This window comes from Vanessa atalanta, chromosome 14 (assembly GCF_905147765.1).
Source record: "Vanessa atalanta chromosome 14, ilVanAtal1.2, whole genome shotgun sequence".
In the NCBI taxonomy this organism is placed as follows: domain Eukaryota; kingdom Metazoa; phylum Arthropoda; class Insecta; order Lepidoptera; family Nymphalidae; genus Vanessa; species Vanessa atalanta.
This window is the reverse complement of record NC_061884.1, coordinates 50,752-78,624: the sequence shown is the minus strand read 5'-3', so window position 1 is coordinate 78,624 and position 27,873 is coordinate 50,752. Positions and strand designations below refer to the sequence as shown.

Genomic DNA, 27,873 nt, shown 5'->3' with positions numbered 1-27,873 from the left:
GTTTCCATATAGTTGGAAAAATCCCAGTACGTAGTGAGGCATTATATATTATGTATAGTGGTAGACTTAAGAAATTTGCACATCTTTTTATAAATATCGATGGTATATTATCCGGTCCCGGTCCTTTTGTGGTATCTAGGTATTTTAATTTTTGTAAAATATTATACTGACTTATTTCTATTGTTGTTAGGCTTTCACTACAACCTAAATTAAGAATGTTACGTAAATAGAAGGTGGAATCTAATTTGCAGCTGTCATCAGTATTATTATATACCGAGGCAAAATAAGATGAGAACATGTTACATATTTCGGCCCCTTTAGTAGATGTTATAAGTCCATTACTCATAGTAGTTGGATATGAATTAGAATTATTACGCTTATTCTTTAGGAATGTCCAAAATGCTTTCGGGTTTTTCTGAATTTGCTTTTCAATGTTAATATTATGTTTATTGTAGGCATCACGTGTAATTTTGTCACAGCGATCACTAAGTAATCTTAACTCTATTTCATCTAGAGTTAAGATTACTTAGACAAGGAAAAGACATAAATATATACAACACTATTATTATAATATAATATTCTTGTTGGTAATAATTGAATAAAATATTGTATATAAATGAATACACGAAAATTTACTCATTGACTTATTTTTCTTAAAATAAAGTTATTTTTATTTTGTTTATCTACTTACCATCCGAACGCAATTATTTACTTGACGTTGATTGGTACATTTGGTGACATTCCGATTTGTAATGCATTTTTAACTAGCAACATTTTACGGGCAAACATGAAATGAAACGACTTTACGTTACGACGACGAGTGGTGCTCTTTGTCAATAGTGTTTTTCCGTGCTAGCGTATCGTGTCGCGATGTAAATTATCTGCCGGTGTTTGTTGTTCCATAAAACGCGCGCTTCTTAACTTTTATAAAACTATTGTGACACTTTGAAATAATAAATATTTTATAATAATGTTGTTTCATGTGTACAAGTCTATTTAACTACAATTATTGCTTGTGAAATCAGTACACATTGATTTAGTATGATTGGGTCGTTATTTTTGGGCTCACCGGACGTATTCGAATGTTTGGTGCTTCGTTTTTTTTTACTCTTGAATTTTGTCGTAAAGTATACTCGTGTGAAAAGCATGAGCGAGTAATTTAGAACTTTTAATATTGGATGTCGGTGATGATCAAATAATCTCTCGTGGCACGGAATAGTGCGGTGATCGAGGATGTCTGTGTCGGGGACCACAACACCGACGGCGGTGGAAGCGCCAGCTCTAGACGACCGCGACATGGAGCCGCGGACTCCTATGAAGCGTCTCGGTTCTACGAGGAAACTGGCAGCTTTTAATAGTAAGTTCAAAAATATTATATTTTCCAACTACATATATTTATATGCGCAAAATTTATTCTTGCTATCCATTGATTTTATTGATATCTCTATCTTTGTATAATAATTGAAAACAGTTAAGTTTTATATTTAAAAGTAAAGTTTTATACTTTAATTCTTACTATAGAGTAGTTTTCTAATATTTATTTAGTAGATACACTATTAATAATTACCATGGTTAGATAATAATTGAAAAATGCATAATATGCAGTATCATACTAGATACTGATATCAGAGGTCATAGAACTAGAAAAGTTTTAAACTTATCCTGGTTCAGTAACCTCTTCTGATACAAAGGTTTATGTGAAGATAAATTTGTAAGCTTACTGTATCATTGGCTCGTTTAATTATTAATAATTTAAATTAGTTAACATAGGAAGTTCATAGAGAATCAATGAAAATAATCCTTGGTAGATAATAGCGAGGCAGTGTCAACATTGTCCCTGGCTTATGTTTGTTATCTTGCTTTATTGCAGCTTCACCTCGCTCCTACAAACAAAACTTTTCCTTAATACCAATAGATTTTCGTGAATCTTAAAGGCAGTTGCATTAAATAATTTATTCATATTTATTTGTCAGTCATTGCATTTTACTTGCAAAGTATTGTTGTTAAGTGATAGTTTTGGCTTTTTATAAGTCAAATATAGGTCAGTCCCAGAATACACTAAGTCCTAATTATTGTTGAAAAAAAAATTACATGAAAAAAAATTTGTAAAATGCTGATGCTGAACTAAAACATTATGAGTTTTTCTTTATAAAATTTGATCCATACCTAATACACATCACTGATAAAAACCTGGACATGGCCAACTCTTGGCTTCTGCTAGCAATTGTACTTGAGGAAGGTGTGTTTCATACATATCAACCTACCATAGTTCACATTAAATCTATGTTATTATAAAAATTGTTGATAATTGTATAAATTGCCAGATATCACAACAATTAATGAATTTTTTATTTTGTGTTTTTATAAATGTATGTTATATTTACACATCATATACAATATAAGTATCTCAAGAGCAAGTCTGCCGAGCCTTGGCTTTGTTACAGTTGTATGAGCTTTCATCAATGTACATGTACACTTGGCATATTAAGTAACTCAGAATTGTGGTTCTTATTATTGTACTAATGTAACTGAGCTTTAAAGGCTGAAATTGTCTCAAGCTCACATCATTGTTAGAGTATACCACAACGATTCAGATAACAGCATAGTCAAAAGAAACAGATTCAGAAATGATTGTCACTCATCATTATGAGTTTAAATTTAATAATATTTTTGTATCATATCCTAGTAATTATTCCCCGGCATCGCCCGGGTGCAGTATTTACGTCAGTACTGCTTGAGAAAAACAATTTTACTCTATATTGACTCTAAAATATCTCAGGAGGCACGACCAATAAATATATATAATAATACAAAGGAAATATAAATATTCACGTGAATCGGGCGAATGAATCGAAGAAAACAACGAAAATTTACAGTGGTTGCTGAGATTAGCGCGAAACATCCCTGCAAACAAACATACGCGGCGAGTGAGTCAACCGTATGTAATATAGAAGTACAATCTCAATCTTATAAAATGTTCCAGTTCACGAGCTAACGTGCGTGATGCGTCCTTAGATGTTGTTTATGCCATCCACTCAGCGGTTATAGGATGTATCGTTAGACTGTGCGTGAATGTGTTGAGAGCGTATAAACAGTGGAAGCGGGCAGCTTTACGGCTGTTTGATATTTCGCATCTGGCGGCGCTCGCCCGCGCCCGCCGCCGCCTCTCGGCCGCCTCTTCACCGACGACTACAAAAAACCCTCGTCTGTCTCACCGTTCAATTACATTCAGACCGTCTACCCTACCTCAATAAAACTGCCAGCTTGTAACATTTCGACATTCATCGCTCTGTGTGCTATACGAATATATTTTAATCATGGTTCATATGAATTCAATGTAAGCGGATGATTACTTATAAAAACATTGCGTAAATGACACTGTGATTCGATATTATTCAGATTAGTGCGATAATAATTAGTATTCATCTTCAGTGACATTGACAATCTGAGTGACATGAGTACTAAAACAGATATCGGCGATTATCACATGTAATCGACGTCGAGACCACGAGCGTGATCATAAAATGGCTCGCGAAATATTCCGTTAGTTTTTTAGCCGTCGAATGTTCGGAACCAGATGCGCGGTCTAATTACATCCACACGACGCCGACGTTTGGGCGCTGCACTCCGCCCAGCAAACAAAATAGTAAACAAAATAATAGCTTCATTCACGATTAGCTTTAATAGTCAAAGTTACCGAACGAGTAAGCGATCCATTGATTTCTCACTTAATGCGGCGTATAAATGACACGACTGTACCATTGTGTTTAGTCGCAATGGTAATTTAATATTTCCGTCGTGGAGAGCATTTCCTTCGTATGCGGTAATGAATAAATGATGTAATGTAACCGTGCGGACTGCGGACTCACGCGAGCGAGTGGGCAGCGCGGCCGCCGAGCCGGCGGGGACGGCTTCCTCTCGCCGCCGCCGCGCGCCGCCTCGCTCCTGTCATTGCGACTAGTTGCACCTTCTGTACGCAGTACTTCCCGTCTGTTCTGTAGCCATTGGAAAATAAAACTGATACCTTGCATCACGATCGTAGAGTTACGTATTCGTTTTCATACGAAAGTTCTTCCAAAATCAATGAAGAATGACATGAAAAATGATACTTGCAAGGATTACTACTTTTGTAGAATTAAATTAAATAACGATAAAGTTTATCTCGACAAAGTCAAAAATATAAGACCCAAATGCTGTATGACTGAGATTTCAATAAAGTCAAATTCTGATCGAGCGCCGTGTAATGCAGGCGCAGCCGGTCGGCGTCGACACTCACAACTATTTTTTTTTACATTCCTGGAACAGTTGTATAGTTCCTTGATCTAAAACAGGCTGGCGTTTGACAAACTAAAGTAGCTCACTGATCGAACTTAGCAAAGTTTATCTGAGATAGACATACTTAATGAGTATTAGTCACAGGCTGCTGGCCAGACTGCTTATTGTTGAATTAAGACGTCAGCAATTCCTAAGATATTTTATAAAATATTATATTTTTATTTAAATGTTAAAACTTTAAAATTAATAATAATGAAATGAGTGCACGAGTATGGTTACGTATATTTATGTTAAGAATGTTGGCAATTTGCAAATAAACAATCTATCAAGTGCTAACTGCTAATGCAAAATAAAAACACTGCAAAAGTATTTCAGCTAAGTACAAAGTTAATATTTTCAGTGATTTATTAGTACCAGTGCATAAATTAAATAATACCTAAATCGTCGGCGTCGAATAAAAACCTTATTCTCCCTACGTAACAACAAACACAAATGCGTTGAAGAAACATTCACAACGAAACTACGTAATATAATTATTTCTCCATAGTGCGTTTCATCTCGTGCTCGGCGTTGAAAGAAAGCATCTTGAGGGAATCTCACGCTAATTTCAACGAAATTCTCCTACATGTGTATTCCACCAACACGCATTGAAGCAGCGTGGTGGAATACGCTTCAAACCTCTCAAAGTAAAGAGGAGGCCTTAGCCTAGCAGTGGGAAATTTACAGGATGTTAATGTAAAAAATATACGTTATATTATAGTTAATTTTCAACAGTACATACAGATAAAGTACAAAATTATGCATAAACATTATTTCCGATTTTATTTTAAAGATATAGAGAGTTGAAAATAAAAAAAATTACAAATACTCTAATCAGCTATTAATTACAAAAAGTTAAATCATAAACATTTTTTTTCAAGGTTTTCCTTGAATCTCATTACATTGTGTTACCCATTTTGTTTTCCTCCTCCTTCCTCCTTATTCCAAAGATATATGTAAATAAAAATATATAAGTTCAACATGGAAGTTCTATTTCAATTGAAGGATCAGTGAAAAACTAATCATTGAGAATATTTTATGAAAAAACAATCTCAATCAAATAAAATATTATTTTTTATAGATAAGAGAACACTATTGGACCAGTCGCTGCACTACGGCCACCAATATGGATAGTGAGAGTTGTCTGAATTTAGATTTTCTGATTTAAAATTTCTGTGCTGTTGTTTTTTTTCACAACAAGTTCTGAGTATTTTATGTTCAGTCAGGCCAATCAAAGTAGAGTTTCCTCTCGAGAAATTCTCAATAATCATCTCGATTTAGGATGTTTAGCACCATACACTACAATGCCTTAATGCATCTACAGCCTAATGCTCTGCGCCTAGTCTCTCACCAGTCTTGTCGAATAGCCGTCCCATCGGACAGAGTGACGGATCAAATAATGTATATAATTTCTTCGACGCTGTTCGACAGTCTCAGTTGAATTTGGTCGCGTGGCCGAAATCGGTTAGAACGTCATCACAGGAGGCCAATCCAATATGCAGTTTTCCACCGGATTGACTGATACAATTGTTGTTAAATTTGGTTTTGAAAATCTAAGTGGTGATAAGTAGTATTATTTAATACATCATCACATTCGTGACAGATCATTATTATCTTGCAAATGACAGATACGGCTGAAGAATAAGAAGACATCCCATGTGGCGCCCACATGTGTCTGAATGTCACTGAAGCTATTCATTGTTGCTTTTGTAGAACGTAACTGAAATACGTTGACAAACTACGTCGCTTAATTTCAATAGTAACGAGTAAATACCTCACAAAGGATAAAAGTATATTTGCATAATTCTCGTATTATATGAAGTGTGTCGCTGAAAAGAAGTCCGTGAATTTGATAAGTTTTTTTTTCCGGAATACGTTTAACAAATTAGGTGCGATTATTTTCAATGTTATTTGTTGAAATGATAACTGGTATGCGAGGTACATGAATATTCAACAGTTGTGTCTTTCGACTCGTTCGTGAGCTCGCGACTTGTCAGTTTAAAGATTTAATACTACGTTACACTTATTAGACCACTTCATTGTGCTCAACTCATTATTACGTCCTTTCGATTGTACACGCTAATGCAGCAGACTTGCGATACTTCCGCAATCTCGCTCGGTAGTCATTGAAACCACGACGATTACTTATAGTCGCTCCATTAAATCAATACCAGCATATTATGCTTTTATTAGGATTTATTCTTGTCTTTTCCCTACTGTTTTATAAATATAAAAATAATCCGTCAAGTAAAAGAAATCTCGTATGTTTTGAAAGTAGTCGATATTATCTCGCAAAGAATGGCGGGCTGTCGTTTAGCCGGCCCGTGAGGAGTGCGCGTGAATCAGTGGCGGCGCGCGGCGGTCGCGACGGCAGCGGTCGCTATATATAGCGCGTCGCGCCCGCCGCGATGGAGCCGACCACCGGCGCACCGCCCGCGCCCGCGCCCGTTCACTTGCTCTTTGGACGTTGCTCCACATTGCACTCTATTATTTTGAAGCTCGTCGAGTTATAAAAACTCAAGCTCTTTTCTACTTTATCAATGAAAATACTGTTTACAGCTAAAATGTATCTTATTATTAGGACAACGATAGAAATATTTCTTTCAATTTATAATTTATAGTATTATGATTAATTTTATTACAGCACATAACAAAAGTTACAATTACATGTATAAAATATTAAATTCATAATGTAACGAACGATGTTGTCGACTTAAATAGTGCTTAAAATTATATGTAAAACAGTTTAAATAAGGTTCGTGCAAAATTAATTCCGATGACAGGACAGGAATAAGCAATGGCAGTAGGAGTGGCCACAGTGAATACGTGATTGCGATGTAGACTTAATTGTGTCGTATTGAATGAATCACCCACACCGGCGACACCGGCGGCGAGAGGGAGAGTGGGACACCGGGCAGCAGCGCCGCTGCGCCCTCCCTGAGCGTCCGAATAATCTCAGAGCTAATCTTATAATAAACCACAATACAAAGATCGATCACAAATCAGTGTTAGTCTGTTATAAAGTCGTTTGAAACGTTGTCATGATATATATCGATGTCTCGCTTTGTGTTGCGTCGAAGGGTTTTCGATAAACACGACGAGGCTCACGTAGCACAGGACGGATGCACCGAAAGGCAAAGTTCTTTTATTAAATTTTCACGAATAATGTGCTAAGGCAACGACGGCAGGCTAGCTAATGCAATCCTAGATTGTTGATTTGATTTGAGATTGATTGTTTATATATAATTTATTTTTATAATTGTCAAAAATAATAATTTATGAAAATAAAAAGAAGGTTTTTGGTTATTTTGAATGTGCCTGTTTCGAAGCCTTAAACGGTGCTCGTTTCTCAAGGGCCCGGCTGCAGTTTAAGTTGTCCTCTCGCTCGTATCGACGTGACTCAACTATTTTCTGCGCAGTTATTGAGGTCAGGTAATGCTCTCGTTTATAGCGGAAGATGCGGCAGCAGATGTAGGTATTGATTTTGTGTTCTTATCATATTTTATGAATAATAATGTGCTAATGCAGCGAATAAGCAATCCAACCGCACCGGACGGTTGTATAAAAATTGGTCTTTTAAAAATATTTGCAGTCAATACCGATGTTAAGAAACGGTGTGGATTAAATAGAAAAGATAGGGATGTTAGCATCTTGTAAGCTAAAGGTGTTTGATGAGCGTGGTCGACGAGACGCGACGTATCCGGCGCGCGTCCTCTCCTGCAAGCTAATGAGCGCAGAACTGGCGCTGTCGACGGTATGCTTATTTCAACATACAAACCGTAAAAGTGAAAATATTCGCATTACAAACCGCCACATAACCTTGCGCAACAAGCTACTTGTAATATTAACAATTTTCTGATGACATTACTCGCTAAATTATTCCTTCTATGGTCCATATATTTTCGTGGTGTACTGTGATGTGTGATGGCTTAATGTTGTACTTTGTTCTGAGATACAGAGATTAATAATAAGTAATCAGTCTTTATGGTTACTTGCTTCATGATATCATATATGTGTATAAGGAAAACAAACTCACTCTCGATATTAAATTTTACATAAAATCGGCCAAGTGAATATAGTCAATGCTACTTAAAAGAGAAAAGAGCATTTGTGATACATGCAGCTGTGTTATCGAAAGGGGCGGCTCAAGGGATCAAATTTGCGGCCTGCTTGCTTTTTTCCGCCGTGAGTCTTCTGTATACGTAGGACGTGCTTCAACGATACAAGAATAATATTTAATGACGATTTAATTTCATAAAGGTCATAATAAGATGATGTTCGTTTAATAGCTCGATTTTGTTATATGGGCAATAGAATCCCGAAGTTTACGATCTGCTCGGGATCAATAGCGTCAGTTATTTAGGTCTACATCGCAGCTGGTGCGTATTATCGATGAGCCGGCGTGTTTATTGAATCATATCACAGAGAGATCGCTTTGTGGAATTGCGCAGTAAATACTATATTTTTCCTGTATATCTGTTTTGGCGAGGAATGCTCTACGCCTGCCGATTTACTTTTTGCAGCGAAGCGGTCGCGTCACATTGTCCTTTAATTGAACGAGGAAGCAAATTGTCGACATTGTTATGGCAGGAGTGTTTTAATAAGCTTTATTGTCTTTTTTGTCTCCATTTTGAGACGTTGACGGTGTGCGGTGTCGGTGTGTATCAGCGTGTTGAATGTACGCGTTGCGTGCGCGACCGGTTCCGCCGCGCGCTCCTGCTGCAGCTGTCGAATACAATGTTACCAATCTCACAATCTATAGCTAACCGAAGGTATTCTTGCGATGGGTATATGGCCTAACCTTATACCTATACCTTCCGTTCCTATTTTATTTATACGATTTTTCTATACTCTTCATCATTTGTGAATGCGCTAATTCCAAGCGATGCCTTATCCGAGTGGCAGTAAGCCAATAAGTAAACAGATACTAAATGTTATCACTTTGATAGAATCAGCGATAATCGCGGCGTACACACGAGAAGTAAGAATAAGCTTATAATGCCACCGACTCCGATAAGTCAATAAAACTTTCCTGGGAACAGGTACTGCTTCCTTTCTGACTAATCTCGTCAAATTTTGCAGAAATGTTTGTCAATTAATTTTTATTTTTAATATTAAAAAAAATTTTTTTTTTTTTTTTTAATTAAGTCATAGTACTATTCATTTGGTTTGTTTCGGGTGGAACAACAGCTAATGCGATTGATATGCAGCTTGTACAGTGTAACATCTTGTACTGTAAGGTCTGACAATAGAGACTGACCGTTGAGTAAGATCTTGTATATTTCTTTACGTACGTACGTATACGTTGACTACATTTTTTTTTAGAACCTAGCTTAATATTTCTTCTAAAACGTATAAGGCAAATGTGGTCAGCGGACACTTCTTCGCGTGTCGCACGTCCCGAGGGCGTGTGAGCAGGCGTGGGCTCACCAGTGCCGGGCCCCATCCGGCCTGGTGTGCCAGTAGCTTGTCTCAGTACACCATGCGTTGTTCTAATAATACTATTTTACTAGTCAAAATCATTCGCGATCTTACTCATCTCGACATGTTCACCAAAGGATGCGATGACGATAACACTTAATTCACCATTTGTCACTTACGGTTATTGTTTTTTTAAGTTGTCAGTAATTATTAGTAGAGTTACGGAACCGCTTGTATACGTAACAATTAAAGTAGTTAAATCTTAATTCAGTACTCGATTGCTGCATGCGGATACAAAAATATCTCAAAAGAGATTTCTTCGCGACGCTATCGTATATCGTCGAACCTCAAAAAGTTATAAGTGCTAGTTGCTTGCTGAGATCTACATGTATAGTCGATGGGCAGGTAACCTCGGCTCCTAGTACTTATCTATATTATAATAATTTCGTGCAGGTCTACGATAGCTCCGATCTTCAATCGAATCTTCGATCGAAACTTATCCACAATTATAGATCGTTAAAAATATTTTTTTTATCGACAAAATATCCGCAAAATTCGTATAATCGAGATATTTCGATATTAAATCCATGAAATTCAACGACATGAGTCATGACAGTTCAACGGGCGGCCATGTTTGAGAAAAAGACTTTCCGACTACTTACTACATCTGAACCTTATTTTAATTGGAAAGCCAAAATTAGTAAAATTTCATTTTTTGTTCTCGACCTAAGTAGAAAATATAGATGTTGGATAATCGTAATGTTAAACACAACGTTTACGAAAAAGGTATATGTTATATGTAAAGTAAATGATAAACCGTATTTGTTCATTTAACTATTCACCCAAGCGAAGCCGGGTTTTCATCTGGTTAAAATTAATTTCATACATATAAAATCTAAACATTCAACAGTTTGTATTCTTTCGATGAACACGTTATCTTTCGAAAGAATCATTCTCGAGCTCTACGTCACGACCTTGCTCCTTCAGATAAATCATAAATTATTATAATGAGACCGATATCTCCCTTAAGCAGCGAGTAGGTTCCGTTGCAGCCAGTCGAGTCGCCCCCGGCCCTCCGCCGCAGATCTCGAGTGCATCACCGCCGCGCTGACTCCCGCCCCCTCCCCGCCCCGTCCCGTCCCGCCCGTGCCTCTACGCCGGCGCCCCGTGCATCTGCTCACATCCCGACCAATACTGTTGGGCCTTTTGTGCACCGACTGCATTTATTTATATCATTTTATTTGAACCGAAAGCTGCATGACAAAGACTATTGTTTATAAGGCAGTCTTATACCGAATGTTTATACAATCGACAAATAATAACATATTCGTAATTAATGTATATCTTAATTGTATTAACATGGTTTTCGAAATAATTTTAGAACGGCTGCATTTGTTAAGTTGTTACGTAGAAGTATTTTAAAAGTGTAAATGGAACGCTGCAAGCGCGTGCGCGTGTTTTTAACTACCATAGACGTTCGAGATAATGTTCGTCGCTCGTAATAGGCAGAGGCGGAGGCGGAGGGTTGCGAGGGTGAGAGTGCGGGAGGGCGGGAGGTCGCGGCGGACGATCGCGGAGGCTGCGCGGCGCCCGCAGTCGTCCGCCGACCGCGCTCCCCATGTTCCACTGCATCGTGCAGCCGCGCCACGACTGGGGACCACCCGACCTCGCAAATGCATTCCCCGGTACGCGCCATCGAACTCAGCAGCCTCACACACGAACCCGTCATCTCCCCCCGACGCCCGCAACGCCCGGCCGCGACATAAGCTAATATTTACTTTCGATAGACGTGTTAATTCTCCGATAAAAACTCCGTCGATCTTCGTACCTTAACCTGTTAATGTTGTCTCTCTGAATGTAACTGTAACTTTTCGAGGAATGTGGAATTATAAGTTTTGTGGCAACCAGTCCGCGTTTTCGTAAAAATGACAGTTGTTTGTCGTATCTTACATGGTTGGCAGTCACGCTCTCCAGCATGTGTATAATATGGGGTACGATACTATAAGACGTGTGGTGATTCATGTTAAATCGATGGGCAGTGGTGCAGCAGGATCGCAGTGCTTTTTCATTAGTCGTACGGATCATGTGGCCCAGGTAGCCGTGCTCGAGCAGGTAGTCAGTTATTGTACGTAGAGTCGTACGATAACCCGCTCGGTTTATTGCACCTGGCAAATTTTTTGCGCGCTCTATTCACATACGTGTGAAATAAATCTTCGAAGGTCGCTTCCCGCACTGGGACCGTTACACTGTTCAATATCCAGCGTGGCCGTTGACTCGTATCAGCTGTTGTATTGCGTTGAAACAAAATACGAATTTATGTGTAGATATACGTACTCAACCACATGTATGTATTAGTACTGATTGTATTCAAGTAGTAGGTACGAAATAAAAATAATAGTGGATCGGGCCACCGGCGCGGCGGGGGTGGCGAGGCTCCCCCTCGCACTCGATCCCCTTCGACATGTGACCCTGTTCCTCGATGTCGCACAATTTATTACTCATGATATTTCCGGTTCACTTCTTTGTTTTGTGTTTACTGCAGGATAGTCTCGGATTTAATTCGAAACGATAAGTTCACCGCAAATGACCGGTCTCCGGTCGGCGAGATATGTACTTCGCAAAACAATGCGATTGCTGTTTATGGAGTTCTATTTAAATGATTGCTTACTTAATATGTGTGAAATGGACAAACATATCAGCCCCTCGCCGGGAGCGAGTGCTTCGGGGAGTATCGGGCGCGGGCCGATTTGTGGGAACGATAGCTCGATAGTCCGTTGAACTTCCGTTATTAGAACATAATTATTTAGTTACTCCACATTTATAAAAAACAAAACAAACTCAACACAACACGTCTGTAGAGATATGTTTAAAAAGAATGTAACGTATTCTCTGCCTGGTAACAGTTATAAAAAAATTGCATCATCTCGTTTGTAAATTTACGAAAATATTACAAGCTCACTGTTTGTTCTTTGTAATAAACCACTAAGAGGACTTTTAAAATAAGAATAACTTTATTTATGTTATGACAGCTAGGTGTTGCTGACATGAGGGTGTGTTAAGCTAAATGTTTATTTTAATATACTTTATTGTACACCAAAAACATAATGTAAAAAGATCTTAGCACTAGAAATAATAATAATAATACTAAAAATAAAATTATTTATATATTATATGTTGTATATATGGCTAATGAGCAAAGTCTTACAGACAACGCAATATAAGAGAGCTTTATTAAAAAACATAATCTGGGTAGACGGTGCATCCATAAACTTACATACAAATATTTACTTTACACATGAATACTTATCTATATATATATATTATCTACTAATAATTTATTTTAAGATAATAAAATATTACAATACAAGAAATTTAATTAAATTCGTCAAATGATTATTTAGGTAACCTAATAAAAATAATGACTAACAAGGTTTAAATATTGAAATTAATAATACAAGCGTCCAGAATCTTCCGGGAAGGTTTGCGAGGAATCATAGTTGTACAAACAATATGCGGGTGGATTGGTAGGTAACAGCTATGTACTTTAAGCTGGAAGTCTATTTATACACTGAAGATGTAGTCTCTTGAGTGCGATACGCGATGTGTATTGATACTAATATGACTATTTAATTATGTTCTCAAATATTGTAAATGTATATTGTAAATGCTACAATGCCGATCGGTACAATAATGTACCTGAGTAGTCAATACCAATAAGTATCGAGTTGCTTACAGATCACTTCTAGATGCTAGTGTGTTACGTCACTACGTCACATAGTATAAAACAAGGTGGCTTCCCGCTGTCTGTCTGTCCCTATGAGATTAAAAATCTTAGATCTTTAAAACTACCAAACGAATTTAGATGCGGTTTTTAAAACATAGAGTGATTCAAGAGAATGGCTTATAATATGCCTAATATACATACTAGAGAAAAACAGATAATTTTAGGGGTTTCTAATGTGATGTCGTAAATAAACACTTTTTTTGCGCTTAAATTGCAAACGCTGGCTAAACCCTACGAGATAGTTCAAAATCATTTACTACTACAACTACTATAAAAAGGTCTACAAAAACTTCCGCGTTGGTATATGTCTACTCTTAAGGATAACCCACAATATCCATCTTTTATCCTTTATTTTTTACAAGAAATAATGGCTTCTTTACGAAGCGATTTTAAGCAGCACAGAATTAATCCTTATCCTTTACAGCATGTCGAAGATATTACAGATTTAAAATGCAGGGACATAGCGGACTGTATTGTCTAATGACAAAAAAGCGTGTATATACATACATTCTGTAGTGTATTTAGTATCAGCATTGCTCCCGTGCGAGGCTGGGGCGAGTCGCTAGTATCCCATAAAACCACAGACATTTGTATACCGAGATGTGTTAATCTCTAAACTTTGATCTTTAACATTTGTATAGATGTGTTACATTTGTTTCCGAGTGTGCCTCGTTACATGTGTGCGTCTTCTGAGAATCCTATTTAAAACGATATCTACAAAATCTGATATATTTAAATAAGTTTATGTTAATGTAATACTTTTAGTAAAAACTCGTTATGAAACTCTTGGTTTTACATTATCTATATGAATGCGGCGTCTTATATAATCGGTGTATTCTCGTAAGTGCATTGACAATTTTTTACCTAAAACTTATTCACTACATATAAGACATTCGGCTTCATTTATCTATTTTAATAGAATACAAAATTATATAAGATCTTCGCCATCGGTTGGAACACAATCCTTTGTTCACACAGGCTCCAATCATATTTGTTGTTATTTGTTGTCATATTTTATTGAGGATTTGTTTATTTATACTATGAGATTGTTCCAGGTTCAATTTGCATAATAAATAAATAATATGTCAGCCACAGAGTATAACAACGTACGTTGAGTTATATTTATTTTAAATAAATCATAACAATCTTTAATTTTAATGAGTCAGTTATTAACAATATTCGTAAAAAATGCGTAAGCTTAAAAGTGAACGTTAGCAATAAATTTGAATACTGCACGGTGCGCTAAGAGCAACCCATGCGTTGCCTTGTAACACCAGTGTCGTACTTTCCTGCCCTCTTTTATTGTGTTACGCAGACAGAGATCACCGAAATCATGTAGCCCGTGTTTAAACTAGAGTCAATGCAATGGCTCGCAAAGCGCGCACCTTACCCTAACAAGACAGAGATGTCAAACATGCCGAAAACATTATAGCTACAGTTTTTAGGACGTTGATTTCAAAAAGGTAACACAATCATCGGAGATTATTAAGATTCCATTCAAATTCACAATATACTTGTAAGCTTTGTGATTACATTTGAGTGTTGGCAGTTGAGTCGAAGGAGGCCGTCTCAGTAAAAAACTATATAATATTTTTTTAATGACATAAGAAGTGTCAATTAATTTAAATATTTATTTAAAACGTAGTGATAAACGTTTTTTTTTATTAATTAGTATTTTAGTTCAGTTAAGAGTGGAAAGGACAATTCCAGTTCTCTTTAAGGAAATAAATAAAGCATGAACATTGCAATTGTCGATTCTCTATTTTTTAGATGAATCAAATTGTTTAATGCTTGAAAAACCCACGACCTTATAAATCGACAATTTAGTTACATGTAAAAAAAGGAAATATCTTCTTTTGTACCTACGTAATGGAGAAATTAAGATTTGAATTTATTATAAAAGCAAAACCAGATGATAATAAGACAAGTATTTATGCCATAACCTCCATTACGGATATACAAAACCAAACTTATATTGTGCCTAGAGAGTACCAACCAGTGCATCTACACAAAGAAATAATAAAGCATGAAATATTTGACAAAATAAAAAAATCTCTTCAGAAAAGGCACGATAAGAGACAGGTATGGATAACATTAACTAAGGAAATGAAATCAACATATTTAGATGATGACAACTTACAGTTTGATGGGTTTTTACTTGAAAAAATAGAACAAAGAAATGAGTCTTTAACAACAGAACCAATATTGTTGAAAAAACCAGAAAATAAGATGAGATTAATATCAGAATTTTCAATAGAGAAGTTTTCAAAAAATACAACAAATGTTAAACAATGGTTAGAAGATGGAATTTACTATAAAAAAAGTGGTAAAAGTAATAAAAAAATACTTCTAAGTGAAAATTACAGTAAAATTATAATAAAAAAAACCCATGAAAAATATTGTCATACTGGAATAAATCAAACAGAATCTAAAATAAAACGCTTTTATACTGCACCGAATCTATCAGAAAATATCAAATATATATGCAAAAACTGTGAGACTTGTATAAAAAATAAAACAAGGTTAAATAAAAAGTATGGCTTTATATCGCAATTGGGCCCAGCTAATAAACCCTTTCAAATAATGTCACTGGACACAATAGGAGGATTTGGTGGGCAAAGATCAACAAAAAAGTATTTACATCTACTAGTTGACCACTTTACTAGATATGCATATACTCTATGTTCTAAGAATCAACACGCTCGAGACTTCATTAAACTCATAGAAAAAATTCCTAAAGAAGAAACAATAGACATCTTACTCTCTGATCAATATCCAGCTTTTAATTCGATTGAATTCAAAAATTATCTTAAGAACCGAAACATTCAATTAATATTTACTGCGGTAGACGCACCGTTCTCAAATGGTTTAAACGAAAGGCTAAATCAGACTATTGTAAACAAAATAAGATGCAAAATGAATGAATCAAAAGGAAAAAGAAATTGGTCAAAAATAGCTGAAGAATGTAGAAACAGATATAATGAAACAGACCATTCTGTAACAGGATTTTCTCCTAAATATTTGTTATCTGGGGAATCTACAGACTTGTTACCACATGAATTAAAAGAAAAACAGTTATTAACAAAAAGTTTGGAAGAAGACAGGAAAATAGCATTCCAAAGGTCAATAAAATCGCATGACTATAATAAAACTTTATTTGCCAAGAATAGATTACAATATGATTTTAAAAAAGGAGATATGGTATATGTTGACTATGGGAACAAATTAAACAAAAAAAAGATGGATGAAATTAGAATTGGCCCATTTGAAATAGAAGAAAAAATATCGGATTCAGTTTTTAAAATAAATACTGGTCGTGGAACAAGATCAACTGGACTATATCATGTCACAAAGCTTATCCCTATGCATACTGATTTTTAGTTTTCACAGCTAAATATTACTTAAGAGGAAATATAAATTTTCTCATTTATATTTCGAAGGGGGGAGATGTAAGCTTTGTGATTACATTTGAGTGTTGGCAGTTGAGTCGAAGGAGGCCGTCTCAGTAAAAAACTATATAATATTTTTTTAATGACATAAGAAGTGTCAATTAATTTAAATATTTATTTAAAACGTAGTGATAAACGTTTTTTTTTATTAATTAGTATTTTAGTTCAGTTAAGAGTGGAAAGGACAATTCCAGTTCTCTTTAAGGAAATAAATAAAGCATGAACATTGCAATTGTCGATTCTCTATTTTTTAGATGAATCAAATTGTTTAATGCTTGAAAAACCCACGACCTTATATACTTTTTTAAAGTAGGCTTTTACAATCACTTTTAAATCAGTCATTTTACAGAATTGTAGTGAGGGGTCGTGAGGGCGCAAAGATGCGTCGCGTCGTTCTGCTTCTAAAACACAACGACAATTGAAATTGCCTTATAGTAGTTTTAATAATATTTCTGCGCTCTTTTGGACCTGTCCTTGTAAATGTATGTCTTAACACACATTGCAGCTGTATGATATATACCTGCTAAGTGCTACCACACTAAATGCACGTAAAAATATACGAAAGGTTAAATGTGTGATAAATAATTGAATTTACTAATGCAAAAGAGAAGGATTTATTTAGAGCTGCACTGTGTACGTTAGAATTTTTAATAACAAAATTATATCGTGTTTCTTCAGACATCCGCGTGCAGCTCTCTGAGCAGACTCGTGTGCTGGAGGCGCGCGCGGAGGCGGCTGCGGGCGTGGCGGGCGAGCTGCACGACTACTGCCGCCGCCGAGCAGACCTCGAGCACGAGTACTCGCGAGCGCTCGACAAACTGGCGCGCGCAGCCGCGCAGCGGCACAAGGACCAGAAGCACAAGTATGACATCGTGTAACCTGTCTGGCTTAATGTTCTTCAGTCGCCTGTCTGTAGGCAACGCACAACTGATGATCTTTGCGGTTTCCTTTCAGACGAGAGCAGTGGCCTTTAACCGGAGCGTACGCCTGCTGGCAAGCAGCGCTCGATAACACTCGGGCGCTGTCTCGCGATCACGCCGCGCTCGCGGACCTCTATGGTGGACCTCTCGCCGCCCGTCTGCAGCGCGCCGCCGATGACGTGCTGCGATTGCATAGGAAATGTCGAGATATCGGTAAGATGGACATTCAGCCCTCGACGTGGAACTGCCATTTCTACTTCGATGACTCATGTCGTTGCGCGTGCAGTGGCGGAGCGGCACGAGGAGGTGGGCGTGGCTCTGGCGGAGGCGGCGGCGGGCGGCAAGGCGCACGCGGCCGCCGCGGCCGAGTGGCGCGCCGCCGCGCTCAAGCTGCGCCACGCGCACCACGCGCGCCAGGCGCTGCTGGCCGCCGACCCGCCGCGCCACAAGAAGATCAAGGCGCTCGACAAGGAACTCGAAAAGGTATGCGGATACGTCGTTTCGTCGATCAGTTATCGTCGTGAGAAACGACTTACGTGATGTTCGCTGTTTGACGTTTTCAGCGTCGGACGCGACACAGTGAGGCTCGACAGAAGGCGTTGCGGGCTCGAGCAGATTACGTGCTCAGCTTAGAGGCGGCTAACGCTACCCTACAGAGATACTACCTCGACGACATCGCAGATATAATGCTGGTGAGTTATCCTCCGAATAGATACAGTACAGAAAAGTCTATTGGCTAAAGCGGGCTTCCACTCATATGGATGCTTTGCAGCTCCACCGGTACTCGCGGGGACGACGTGTCTCGGTCAAGTCGCTTTCGGTTTTTACAATATGCATTCAGTCGAACTAAACTCCCGCGCCCGCGTTGCAGTGCACGGAGGTCGGCTTCGAGGCGGTGGTGGGGCGCGCCGTGCGCACGGCCAGCGCGGCGGAGAGCGCGCGCGCGCAGGCCGTGTGCGCCGCCGCCGGCGCGCTGCTCGCCGCCGCCGACGCGCTCGACGCGCTCGCCGACCGCCAGCGCTTCGTGGCCGCGCACCCCGCCGCCTTCGCCCTGCCGCGCCCGCTGCCCTACCTCGGCGACGCGCCGCCCGCGCAGGACAAGGAGATGCGCGAGCTGCTGGAGGGCGCGGCCGACGAGCGCGACGAGGCGGCGGACGCGGCCACGCGGGACCTCTCGCAGCGCCTCGTGCAGCTGGAGGCCAGCGCGCGCACCCTCCGCGCCGAGTGCCGCGAGGCCGCCAAGACGCTCGACGCCGCCGAGGCGGAGCTCGTGCGCCAGATGGAGGGGCCCGACGCCACCTGGGAGGTGGACACGCTGTTCGGAGCCACGGCCGTGCCGCCCGCGCCCCCTCCCGCCGAGGACGATGCGCCGCGAAGAGACCAGGAGGACTACTATCTCGCGGTGAGCCAAACGACACTCTCGTCGGACTCTCGCGTCACGGACGGCACTCACACGATCGATCGGTCGTTTTCAGAAGTTCAGATCGTACGTGTCGTGCGCGGGCCGCCTGGCGCGGCTGGAGAGCAAGGCGGTGGCGGTGCGCGAGCGCCTGCTGGGCGGCAGCGCGGGCGCCGCGACCCCGCGCTCGCCGCCCTCCCCCCCGCGCCGCGCCGCCGCGCGCCGCCGCGGACACTTCGCCGCGCCGCTCGACGACCGCCTGCCCGCCGTGCTCACGTCCTGCGTGCGCGTCATCGCCACCTACGGTGCGCACGCGGAGCGACCGCCGACCGCCGACCGCCGACCGCCGGCTGCGAGGCCGACGTCGTTTTGCTTATGCACCCGTCCGTTGCAGGTCTGAACCACCAGGGAGTGTTCCGCGTGTCGGGCTCGCAGGTGGAGATGCAGGCGCTGCGCGCGGCTTTCGAGCGCGGCGAGGACCCTCTGGCGGACGTGCGCGACGCCTCCGACATCAACTCCGTGTGCGGCCTGTTGAAACTGTACCTGCGCGAACTGCGGCCGCCCCTACTGCCGCCGCAGCTGCAGGAGCGGCTGCTGCGCGTGGCGGCGCTGCCGGACGACGCGTCATTCGTGCGGCGCCTGCGCGACACGCTGGCCGCGCTGCCGCTGCCGTCGCTGCTCGTGCTGCGCTACCTGTTCGCGTTCCTGGCGCACCTGACCGAGCACGCGGACCGCAACATGATGGACGCGTGGAACCTCGCCATCTGCCTCGGGCCCACGCTGCTGGCGGCGTGGGGCGAGGGCGGCGCGCAGGTGGCGGCGCAGAACCTCGTCAACGAGCTGGTGAAGCGCGCCATCCTGCACCACGCCGACGTGTTCCCGCAAGACGTGGCCCCGCACGCGCTGTACCGGCGCGCCGAGCCGGCGCCCGGCCCGGATGCGGCCGGCCCGGACGCGCCCGACGCGCCGCTCGCCGCCTGCGCGCGCGCCGACGACGATGACGCGCAGCGCGATCTTTCGCTGTACGATGACGACGAAGACGACGACGACGACGACGATGACGACGACGGTAGGAACCGGTTTAGATACGCGAGATATCATTGACCCAGCAGCTTACGGAGTACTGAATTGTATAAGTAACGAGGTCCGCGTGCGCGTGTTGCAGACGGCGCCGTCAGCGACCTGGACGCCGACGCGGACTGGCGCCGCCCCGCGCCGCGCCGGTACGCTCCCTCAGTCATTCCGTCGCTTACGACACTACGTTGCTTTACTTGCCTGCAGTACCGCGGCTCCCACCGCGCGGGTCACTGATCAGCACCGCCCTGTCTGTGTGTGCAGGTCGTCGAGCGGCGAGCGGCGCGCCCCGCAGGTACCCGCCTGAGTCCCGGCCGCGTCCCGCCGCCCCGCGCCCGTCCCGCGCCCGCCCCGTCCCGCGCTCGCGGCGGCGGGACCCGCGGGGGGCGGGACGTCTCCTAGTCTACTCACTCGATAGTTCAATTATAACAGTGCTCGGATTGTGAATCCGGCCTTTCCGAAGTTAGTGATAAAATAAGCTTTCGGTGAAGTCGTGTCCACTCGTCTTCCGTTTAGATTTTGCATTTTTTAATGAAGCGATTCTATGATTCGAGTGATCTTCGAAAATTAAATTTTTTTAATGTATTTATCTCTCGAACCATCTCAATATTAGACTAGAGTTTATTTCTCTATTTATAAATATTTAAACCGAGTGTCGCGTCGCGAGGTTGAGTTTTCTCTAAAATTTTTATTCGTACAATTTTATACACTTAAATACAACTTATTTGATCACTACGGAAGTTCTTTACGGTTAATTAACATCTAAGTAATGCATGTTTTATATATTCTTGCTCTACATATTTTTTGCTATTTTTGAGTGCGGTTATTTTTATTTGATTGTGATTAATGTTTTCATTGAGTAAACGATAGTTGTGAACGGATGTGACCATATCACGGGAGGATACTTGTAATGTCTCGAAGGTGCTTCTTATTTAAGCGCAACAGTATTATATGAAATATAAATAAATATATAAGCAACGCTATTTTGGTTTGATTTAACGCTCGCATGCCGCTTGCATTAGAAACGGTCTCGACGGCACGAAGGTGGGTTTTCGCTGACTTGGTTCATTTCTGTGCTTCTTATGCCTGTAGTGGTTGCGGTGCCTCACTGCATGATCCGAACTCGGCCGGTGGCGGTACCGGACCGGAACGGTGCTCGGCCGGTCGGCGAGCTCGTGGCTGTCTACCATTAGATCGTTCTGAATAATAAACAATACCTTATTATTTGTATAACATGGCAATGTAACTTTATTTGTGAGTAATAATATCGACAGTTTTAAATTGGAGCTGCAACGTTCTCGTTCCCGACTGACGCAGAGCCCGCTCGCCGACTGCGGCGACTCGCTTTAAGTGTCCGTAGACTTATATCTGGTTTCAATATTAAGAAACGATTCGTTTTGCTAACGAATAGTCGCATCGTCTACGAGGAGTGAGAAAGAAACTGCCATAAGCTTGTTACTTAGACGCATAATGGCTGGTAGGGTAAATGTTTGAATATGTGATGTGAGGTTTAGAGTTTCGATAAAAATGTAAAAGTCAATTAGACAATTCCACTATTCGTAAGCAAAATTAATCGTTTTTCATATAGTTACTGGGCTTTGTAGGCAAATTGGGGATTCGAGCTGGCGTCGAGATGAACGGTCGCCTTATCTGCTTATATCGGGTTTTTTTTATCGAGTTTTCAAAAGACCGATCTGTCGCGCCAGTTCGTTCTTCGGTTCGTCATGGTAGTCACTTTGTGGTTTGAAGGTTTACAAATGTCTACGTCAAAATTTGTGATACTAATGCGATCGTACGAAAATATCAAACAATGTTACGTAAAAGCGTAATTGCACGTTTCTCATGCTTTTGTACAAAATTGTGCACAAACGGCCAAGCTCGGCACAATTCTGAAAACGAAACGTCAAACATAATTACGGTAATCCTAATGTAAAAAGCCGGCACACGTAGTCGAGTAAGTGGGGTAAGTATATATATAGTATATACCATATGGCCAAGTTGAAATATAAAATAAATATTAAACCTTCATCGGCCGCCGAGAGATGTACACACGGTTCACTCGAGCGAAATATTGCAATCTTAGTAATTATTCGAAAGCAAGCGACGCTAATATTCCTATATATTTTATCTTTGATCTCGTAATCTCACAGCAGCGAGTCTATTTGCGCCGATGTTATTGCAACTGACGGTACGAATTCTTTGATGCAATTTGTAAATGTTTTTAAATTTCTTGAGAGTACAGAATTCAGTAATTTTGTCTATAGTATAACCATATAGTATGAAATGTGTACATTTGTGGCTTTGGTCGTCGTCTCAGCGACGGCTGTGGCTGTCCAGCCATTTGATATCCATCTGATTGTAAAACTCAAATGTGACTCCGATCTACAGTTACTAAACCAGTGATGTAATTTCTCGCCGTACATTGACAAGTGCCTGTCAGTTTGTTACAATTTCACAATGTCAGTTGCGTCAATTTAATTACTATGGGAAAATCAGTAGTCCTTAAAATTTGTTCTTAGAAACACTGACAGATAAATTTCATTCACAGTGTTCGTGGTCACGGGCAGACTGCAAAGTGCTCGAAACGTCGGGATGTTAAAATAAAATAATTAATATACGCGATTAAATCCGTTAAAAAACTAGTTTTATTTCAATGTGTAATAATCGCGAAAATCTAAGACAACATTAGATAAATTTCACTTAAGAAATACCCGCGGCAACAGTCCGAGGAAGACAGAATTTACGAATAACCCTAACATTATTATTGTTTTTATTTTAGATTCCTCATACGAAAATTAAAACATACCATTTATAAATATATACCATCATTATTATTTTAAATCATAGTTTCGATGGCAGCGGGGTCGGTGCGCCGAGATTTTAATTATATTGTAACTTAAAAAATATGTTATGAGAGATTTTTGTGCCAGCAGGCCGGCAGCGACCCGCCGGCGCCCGTCGCGCACGACGCCTGCAGGTGCGTCTCATTCCAGATTAGATTAGATTTTAAGTTAAGAAGACGAAACATTGGTGAAAATCGTTCCCTAACCGCAGTCGGCTGGCGGAGAGCACGCCCGACCTCGTGCTCGACCTGCCCGCGCGCGCCGCCGACGCCGCCGACACCTTCGCGCACAACCGCGACACGCTCCGCAAGCGCCCCGCGCACCCCGCGCACCCCGCGCACCCCGCCGCCCACAGGTCTGGCCCGCCGCGCCGCCCCGGCCGACGCCGCTCGCGCTCTCTAACCGCCCGCTGCGCTCACAGACAGACGTGCTCGGAGGGCGGGGAGGCGCGCGCGCCGGAGGGCGAGGCGAGCGGCGGCAGCCCCGTGCCGGCGCGCAACACCATGCGCGTGGCCGCCAAGTTCGCGGAGCTCACGCTGACGGGCGGCTCGCTGAAGCCGGCGCTGGCCGCCAAGCCGGCGCTGCTGCGGCGCCCCACCCCGCACCCCGCGCACCCCGCGCGCGCGCCCGCGCCGCCCGTCGTGCCGCCCGCGCCGCCAGTCGCGCAGGCGCCCGCCGCGCCGGCGCCCGACGCCGCGCCGTGACCGCCGGCGCCGGCGCGCCGCGGGCTGCCCGCTTCCAAACTGTCCGGCAGAGAGCGCCGCGGTGTCGTTTAGGTGTAAGTGTATGTATCCGTGACGACTCGATGCAGATGATTCTCTCTCTCGAGTGTAATATTGACAGCGAGCGTCGTTTTGCTCCCGAAGCCGAGGAGTCGTCGACGGCTTCCGAGGCGCAGAGAGTGAATCATATGGAATATTGGGGAGCAATTTTTATACGATAATGTAATATTGACGAGTACTTTATTAACAAGTGCTCATATAAGCATATTATTTTTGTAAGCGACGCATCGGTCGGACGGCGGGTCGCGTGTAGCGATGGCCGCTGTCCGCACTACGCCTACAATAAACAGTATTATCTGATTTAGTCTTTTCATCTCTCACACTAATGTGCTGCTTTCTGCCTTTATCCTAAATCCCCTCCCCCTTCAGTTTGATCCTCTTTCACCGATATTTTTACGACCCACCTACTTATTACTACTTTCCGGGTAAGTATCATATGACACCTAAATACTCGCCGTGTACATTTGATGTGTTAGTGTGAAAGTTCTGAAGAAAGAACTGAAGACAAGCAAGCTGAAGTACACTTATCGCCTGGGCCTAGAAGGAGCCTGGCTTGGCTTCGAGTTGGTTATATATAAAAAAAATATTTCTTTATATTGTGGCACGGGTTGGCGGACGACCATATGGGCCACCTGATGGTAAGTGGTCATCGCTGCCCATAGACAATATTAGACATATATGAGTGGTGCTGACCACCAGGTACCCCATAAGGTATATAAAAAAAAAACTGCATACATGTCGGTATACTTACAACTACAATGGTCATTACGATTAACAGCGTTCATGCCGAACTAGCCGTTTTCACAAGTTTTCTTAAAGGAACTGTAAGCCAAATACTTATTACTTAGATAAAGAAAAATACGGTTTAGTTTCTTATTAATAAAATCATTTGAAAAATACTAAATAAACATCACTGATATTTGCCAATTGTTTGTTAAAATTGTAAGTTTTTGAAAAATTTTACAATAGGCTACTTTTGGTAGTTATAAATAAATTATGAAATTTGATAAAAATTTAAATATATGTAGAAATGTATATATATATTTTAGATATTGAGTCATAAAAGCATATTATTGTTTTATTATATTAAAATAAGAAGTCGGAATTTTTAGTCTGTATATAACGTGACCTGAAACACGAGTCGCTATGTGTGTGACGTCATATAGGCAAAAACTGTCATTTTTAAATATCATCTCGCGCTTTGATAAACAACTTTACTGGAGTTTTAATGTAAGTATTTATACAAGAAGACATTATACACCAACGATATCGATTGTAATTCATTATTTTCGCATAAAACATCAAATATTTATAGCCGTTAACGTTGAATGAGTGTCGGTCGTACATACACAACAACAAACAGTAACAGCTTGTAAATTTCCCACTGCTGGACTGAGACCTCCTATCCCTTTGAGAAGACTAACCTTCTCAAAGGGAGAGGAGGCCTCACTTTATTCCACCACGCTGCTCCAATGCGGGTCGCTGGATACACAAGTGATAGAATTTCGTTAAAATTAGACACATGCGGTGAAGGAAAACACCGCCGAGCACGAGATGAATTATAAACATAAATAAAGCACATGAAAATTCATTGAATCATCGGTGATGGTTACGGTTTTAAAAAAAGGCAAACGGCAACGAGAATCACAATTTTGAAGTAAGTACTTTTTCAAACATAGTAGAATACCCTATTCGCTGTGATTTGATATTTGTTTTTACCCGTAAAATTAGTTGAAAGTTATTTCTGTAAACACTACAAAAAGAGCAGATTGTCCTCTGTATAATTTTGATACAAAATAAACTCCTGTATAATTATTGAGAAAAAAAGCAATGAAAACCAAGCTAAATGCACAATATTAAGCTTCAAACTTCATGTTATTTCTATAAAACTACATCGTCAAGCGAACCAATACTTATACAATTATTTCATTCCGCGCCGAGCAGTATGCTTTATATGTATTATCTTTGCGCCGAGCGCTCGCAAAGGTCGACGTATCGTTCGTCGTCGCGTGTCACACTCTGACATACGCTTAGTTATTTTCTTTTTTTTTTATTAAGGCTCTCAGTACAATTGTATTTTTTCTATTGTTACGTCAGAACTTTATGACCATTCTCACCGCGTGTACTGCAAAACATACTAAGAGAAGAGTCTTCCTCTAACGGAAGATAAATGAAGATTCCACTGATGTATCCAAATAAAAATGTTAAATGTTTGCTTTCAATATTTGTTTTCTCACACGCAATGTTTGTTTAATAATATAAGTAACATATAAAAGCAATACAAAAACTGTAATAAAAAGGGAGATAATTTATATTGTATAGGTATACATCAAAAATAGAAAACTAATTGTTTTAATCCTCGTGGATACTTATTCGTTGTACTCCAGTGGGATTCTGTAAAAAAAATAACTTCGTATCTCATTCGTAAGGTATTGACAATCAACTTACAGTAATACGCCATTTTGATAAGTGTAGCCTGCAAAATTGATAATGATTATAATTAGTGTTATATATCACATGTTGACATTTCGAGCTCCGCGATCAGTTCCGAGTTTTTCATTACAGAAAAGCTTCATTCCATTAATGGAAACTTTGAATTATTTAACTTAACTTTCTAGGGATAACCTTTGACTCCAAACTTTAGTGGGGCACCCATTTGTATACTCTAACAGGGAAACTGAGTAGTGCCATTTATGCTATAAAAATAATAAGAAAACTCACGGACATAATGCCTACTAGACCTACTGCTAGACTAGTTTATTTTAGTAATTTTCACAGTCTTATGTCATATGGAATGTTGTTGTAGGGTAATGCAGCAGATTTTGAAATATATTTATTCTGCAGAAAAGTGCTATTCGAACTAAGTATTTACAATATTAGCTTTAGGATATCATTACGCGAAAAATTTAAAGAAATAGGTGTATTAACGGCTGCTTCACAATATGTTTATGATAATATAACGTTTATACAGAAGAATATACAAAAGTATTCCAATAAAGCTAATATACATACAATTAATACAAGAAATAAGAATAAACTTGTAACCCCTACTTTCCGTTAGCATATACGGTACAACGAACATTTTTGGGCAATGGTTTACGCATATATAAGAAGATACCGAGGAATGTAACCAATTTACCATTTACGAAATTTAAAAAGTTCATTAAGACTAAATTAATAAATAAGTCTTATTTTTCATTAAATGAGTACTTTTTAGAAAAAAACGCCTGGATTTAGGCTCGGTTTCCATAACAGGACACTAATTATTGTAAATTTTTTTAAGGAAAAACGAAGAATCACCGGCTCTGAATATACGTTTCGAAAAAGACCTACAGAAGATAGAGTAATCATTGACAAGCTGTCATTGAAATATTGTATAATTATTGAGTTGTTTGAATACGCTTCAGGATTTTTGATGGACCTTATCTTTTTTTGTAAATATTCGCAATGCACACACTACACACACTCAACACTCTCACTCATAACACAAAAATTGAAATATTTCAAGTTCCGCAAACGCACAAATAAACAAGATGCTATATTACACACACTTCAGCTTGTAATTCCAAATCGCATTCATCATACAGCAAACAATCATCTCGAAAAAATCGATCTGTCTTTAATAGATAAAATTTTACGCGTTGTATCCTATTTTTTCTCTATACTTTTTAATAATATGAGTTGTGCATTGCGCACATCTTTATATACGGATTTGAACAATATTACGGTACTCACCATGCACATCTTCAGGTGCTAATCCTTTAAGTATATTATACCAAAACGTACGAGGTCTACGCACTAAGACAGACGAAATTAGGCATAATATCTTAAGTCATAATTTTGACTTAATTTTGATAACAGAATCATGGCTTACAGATAGTATATAC

The 27,873-nt window shown here is 40.5% G+C and overlaps 1 protein-coding gene across 1 annotated transcript; it reads left to right on the top strand.

Moving 5' to 3' along the window:
• The first annotated feature begins 801 nt into the window (after positions 1-801).
• Positions 802-24,106, top strand: LOC125068633 (rho GTPase-activating protein 4-like). The gene is made up of 14 exons (XM_047677878.1): positions 802-1,357; positions 17,647-17,830; positions 17,923-18,101; positions 18,175-18,371; positions 18,452-18,580; positions 18,760-19,290; positions 19,364-19,592; positions 19,682-20,356; positions 20,453-20,510; positions 20,626-20,656; positions 23,295-23,338; positions 23,416-23,559; positions 23,626-23,871; positions 23,920-24,106. Exons 1-14 carry the CDS (start codon positions 1,234-1,236, stop codon positions 23,978-23,980), a joined length of 2,832 nt encoding a protein of 943 aa, XP_047533834.1. The 5' UTR covers positions 802-1,233; the 3' UTR covers positions 23,981-24,106.
• The last annotated feature ends 3,767 nt before the right edge of the window (positions 24,107-27,873 follow it).

Coding starts and splice junctions, on each gene's coding strand:
- LOC125068633 (XM_047677878.1), top strand. CDS start 1,234: ATGTCTGTGTCGGGGACCACAACACCGACGGCGGTGGAAGCGCCAGCT. Junction 18,581..18,759: donor ACATCGCAGATATAATGCTG/GTGAGTTATCCT, acceptor CCCGCGTTGCAG/TGCACGGAGGTCGGCTTCGA. Junction 23,560..23,625: donor GCGCACCCCGCCGCCCACAG/GTCTGGCCCGCC, acceptor CTGCGCTCACAG/ACAGACGTGCTCGGAGGGCG.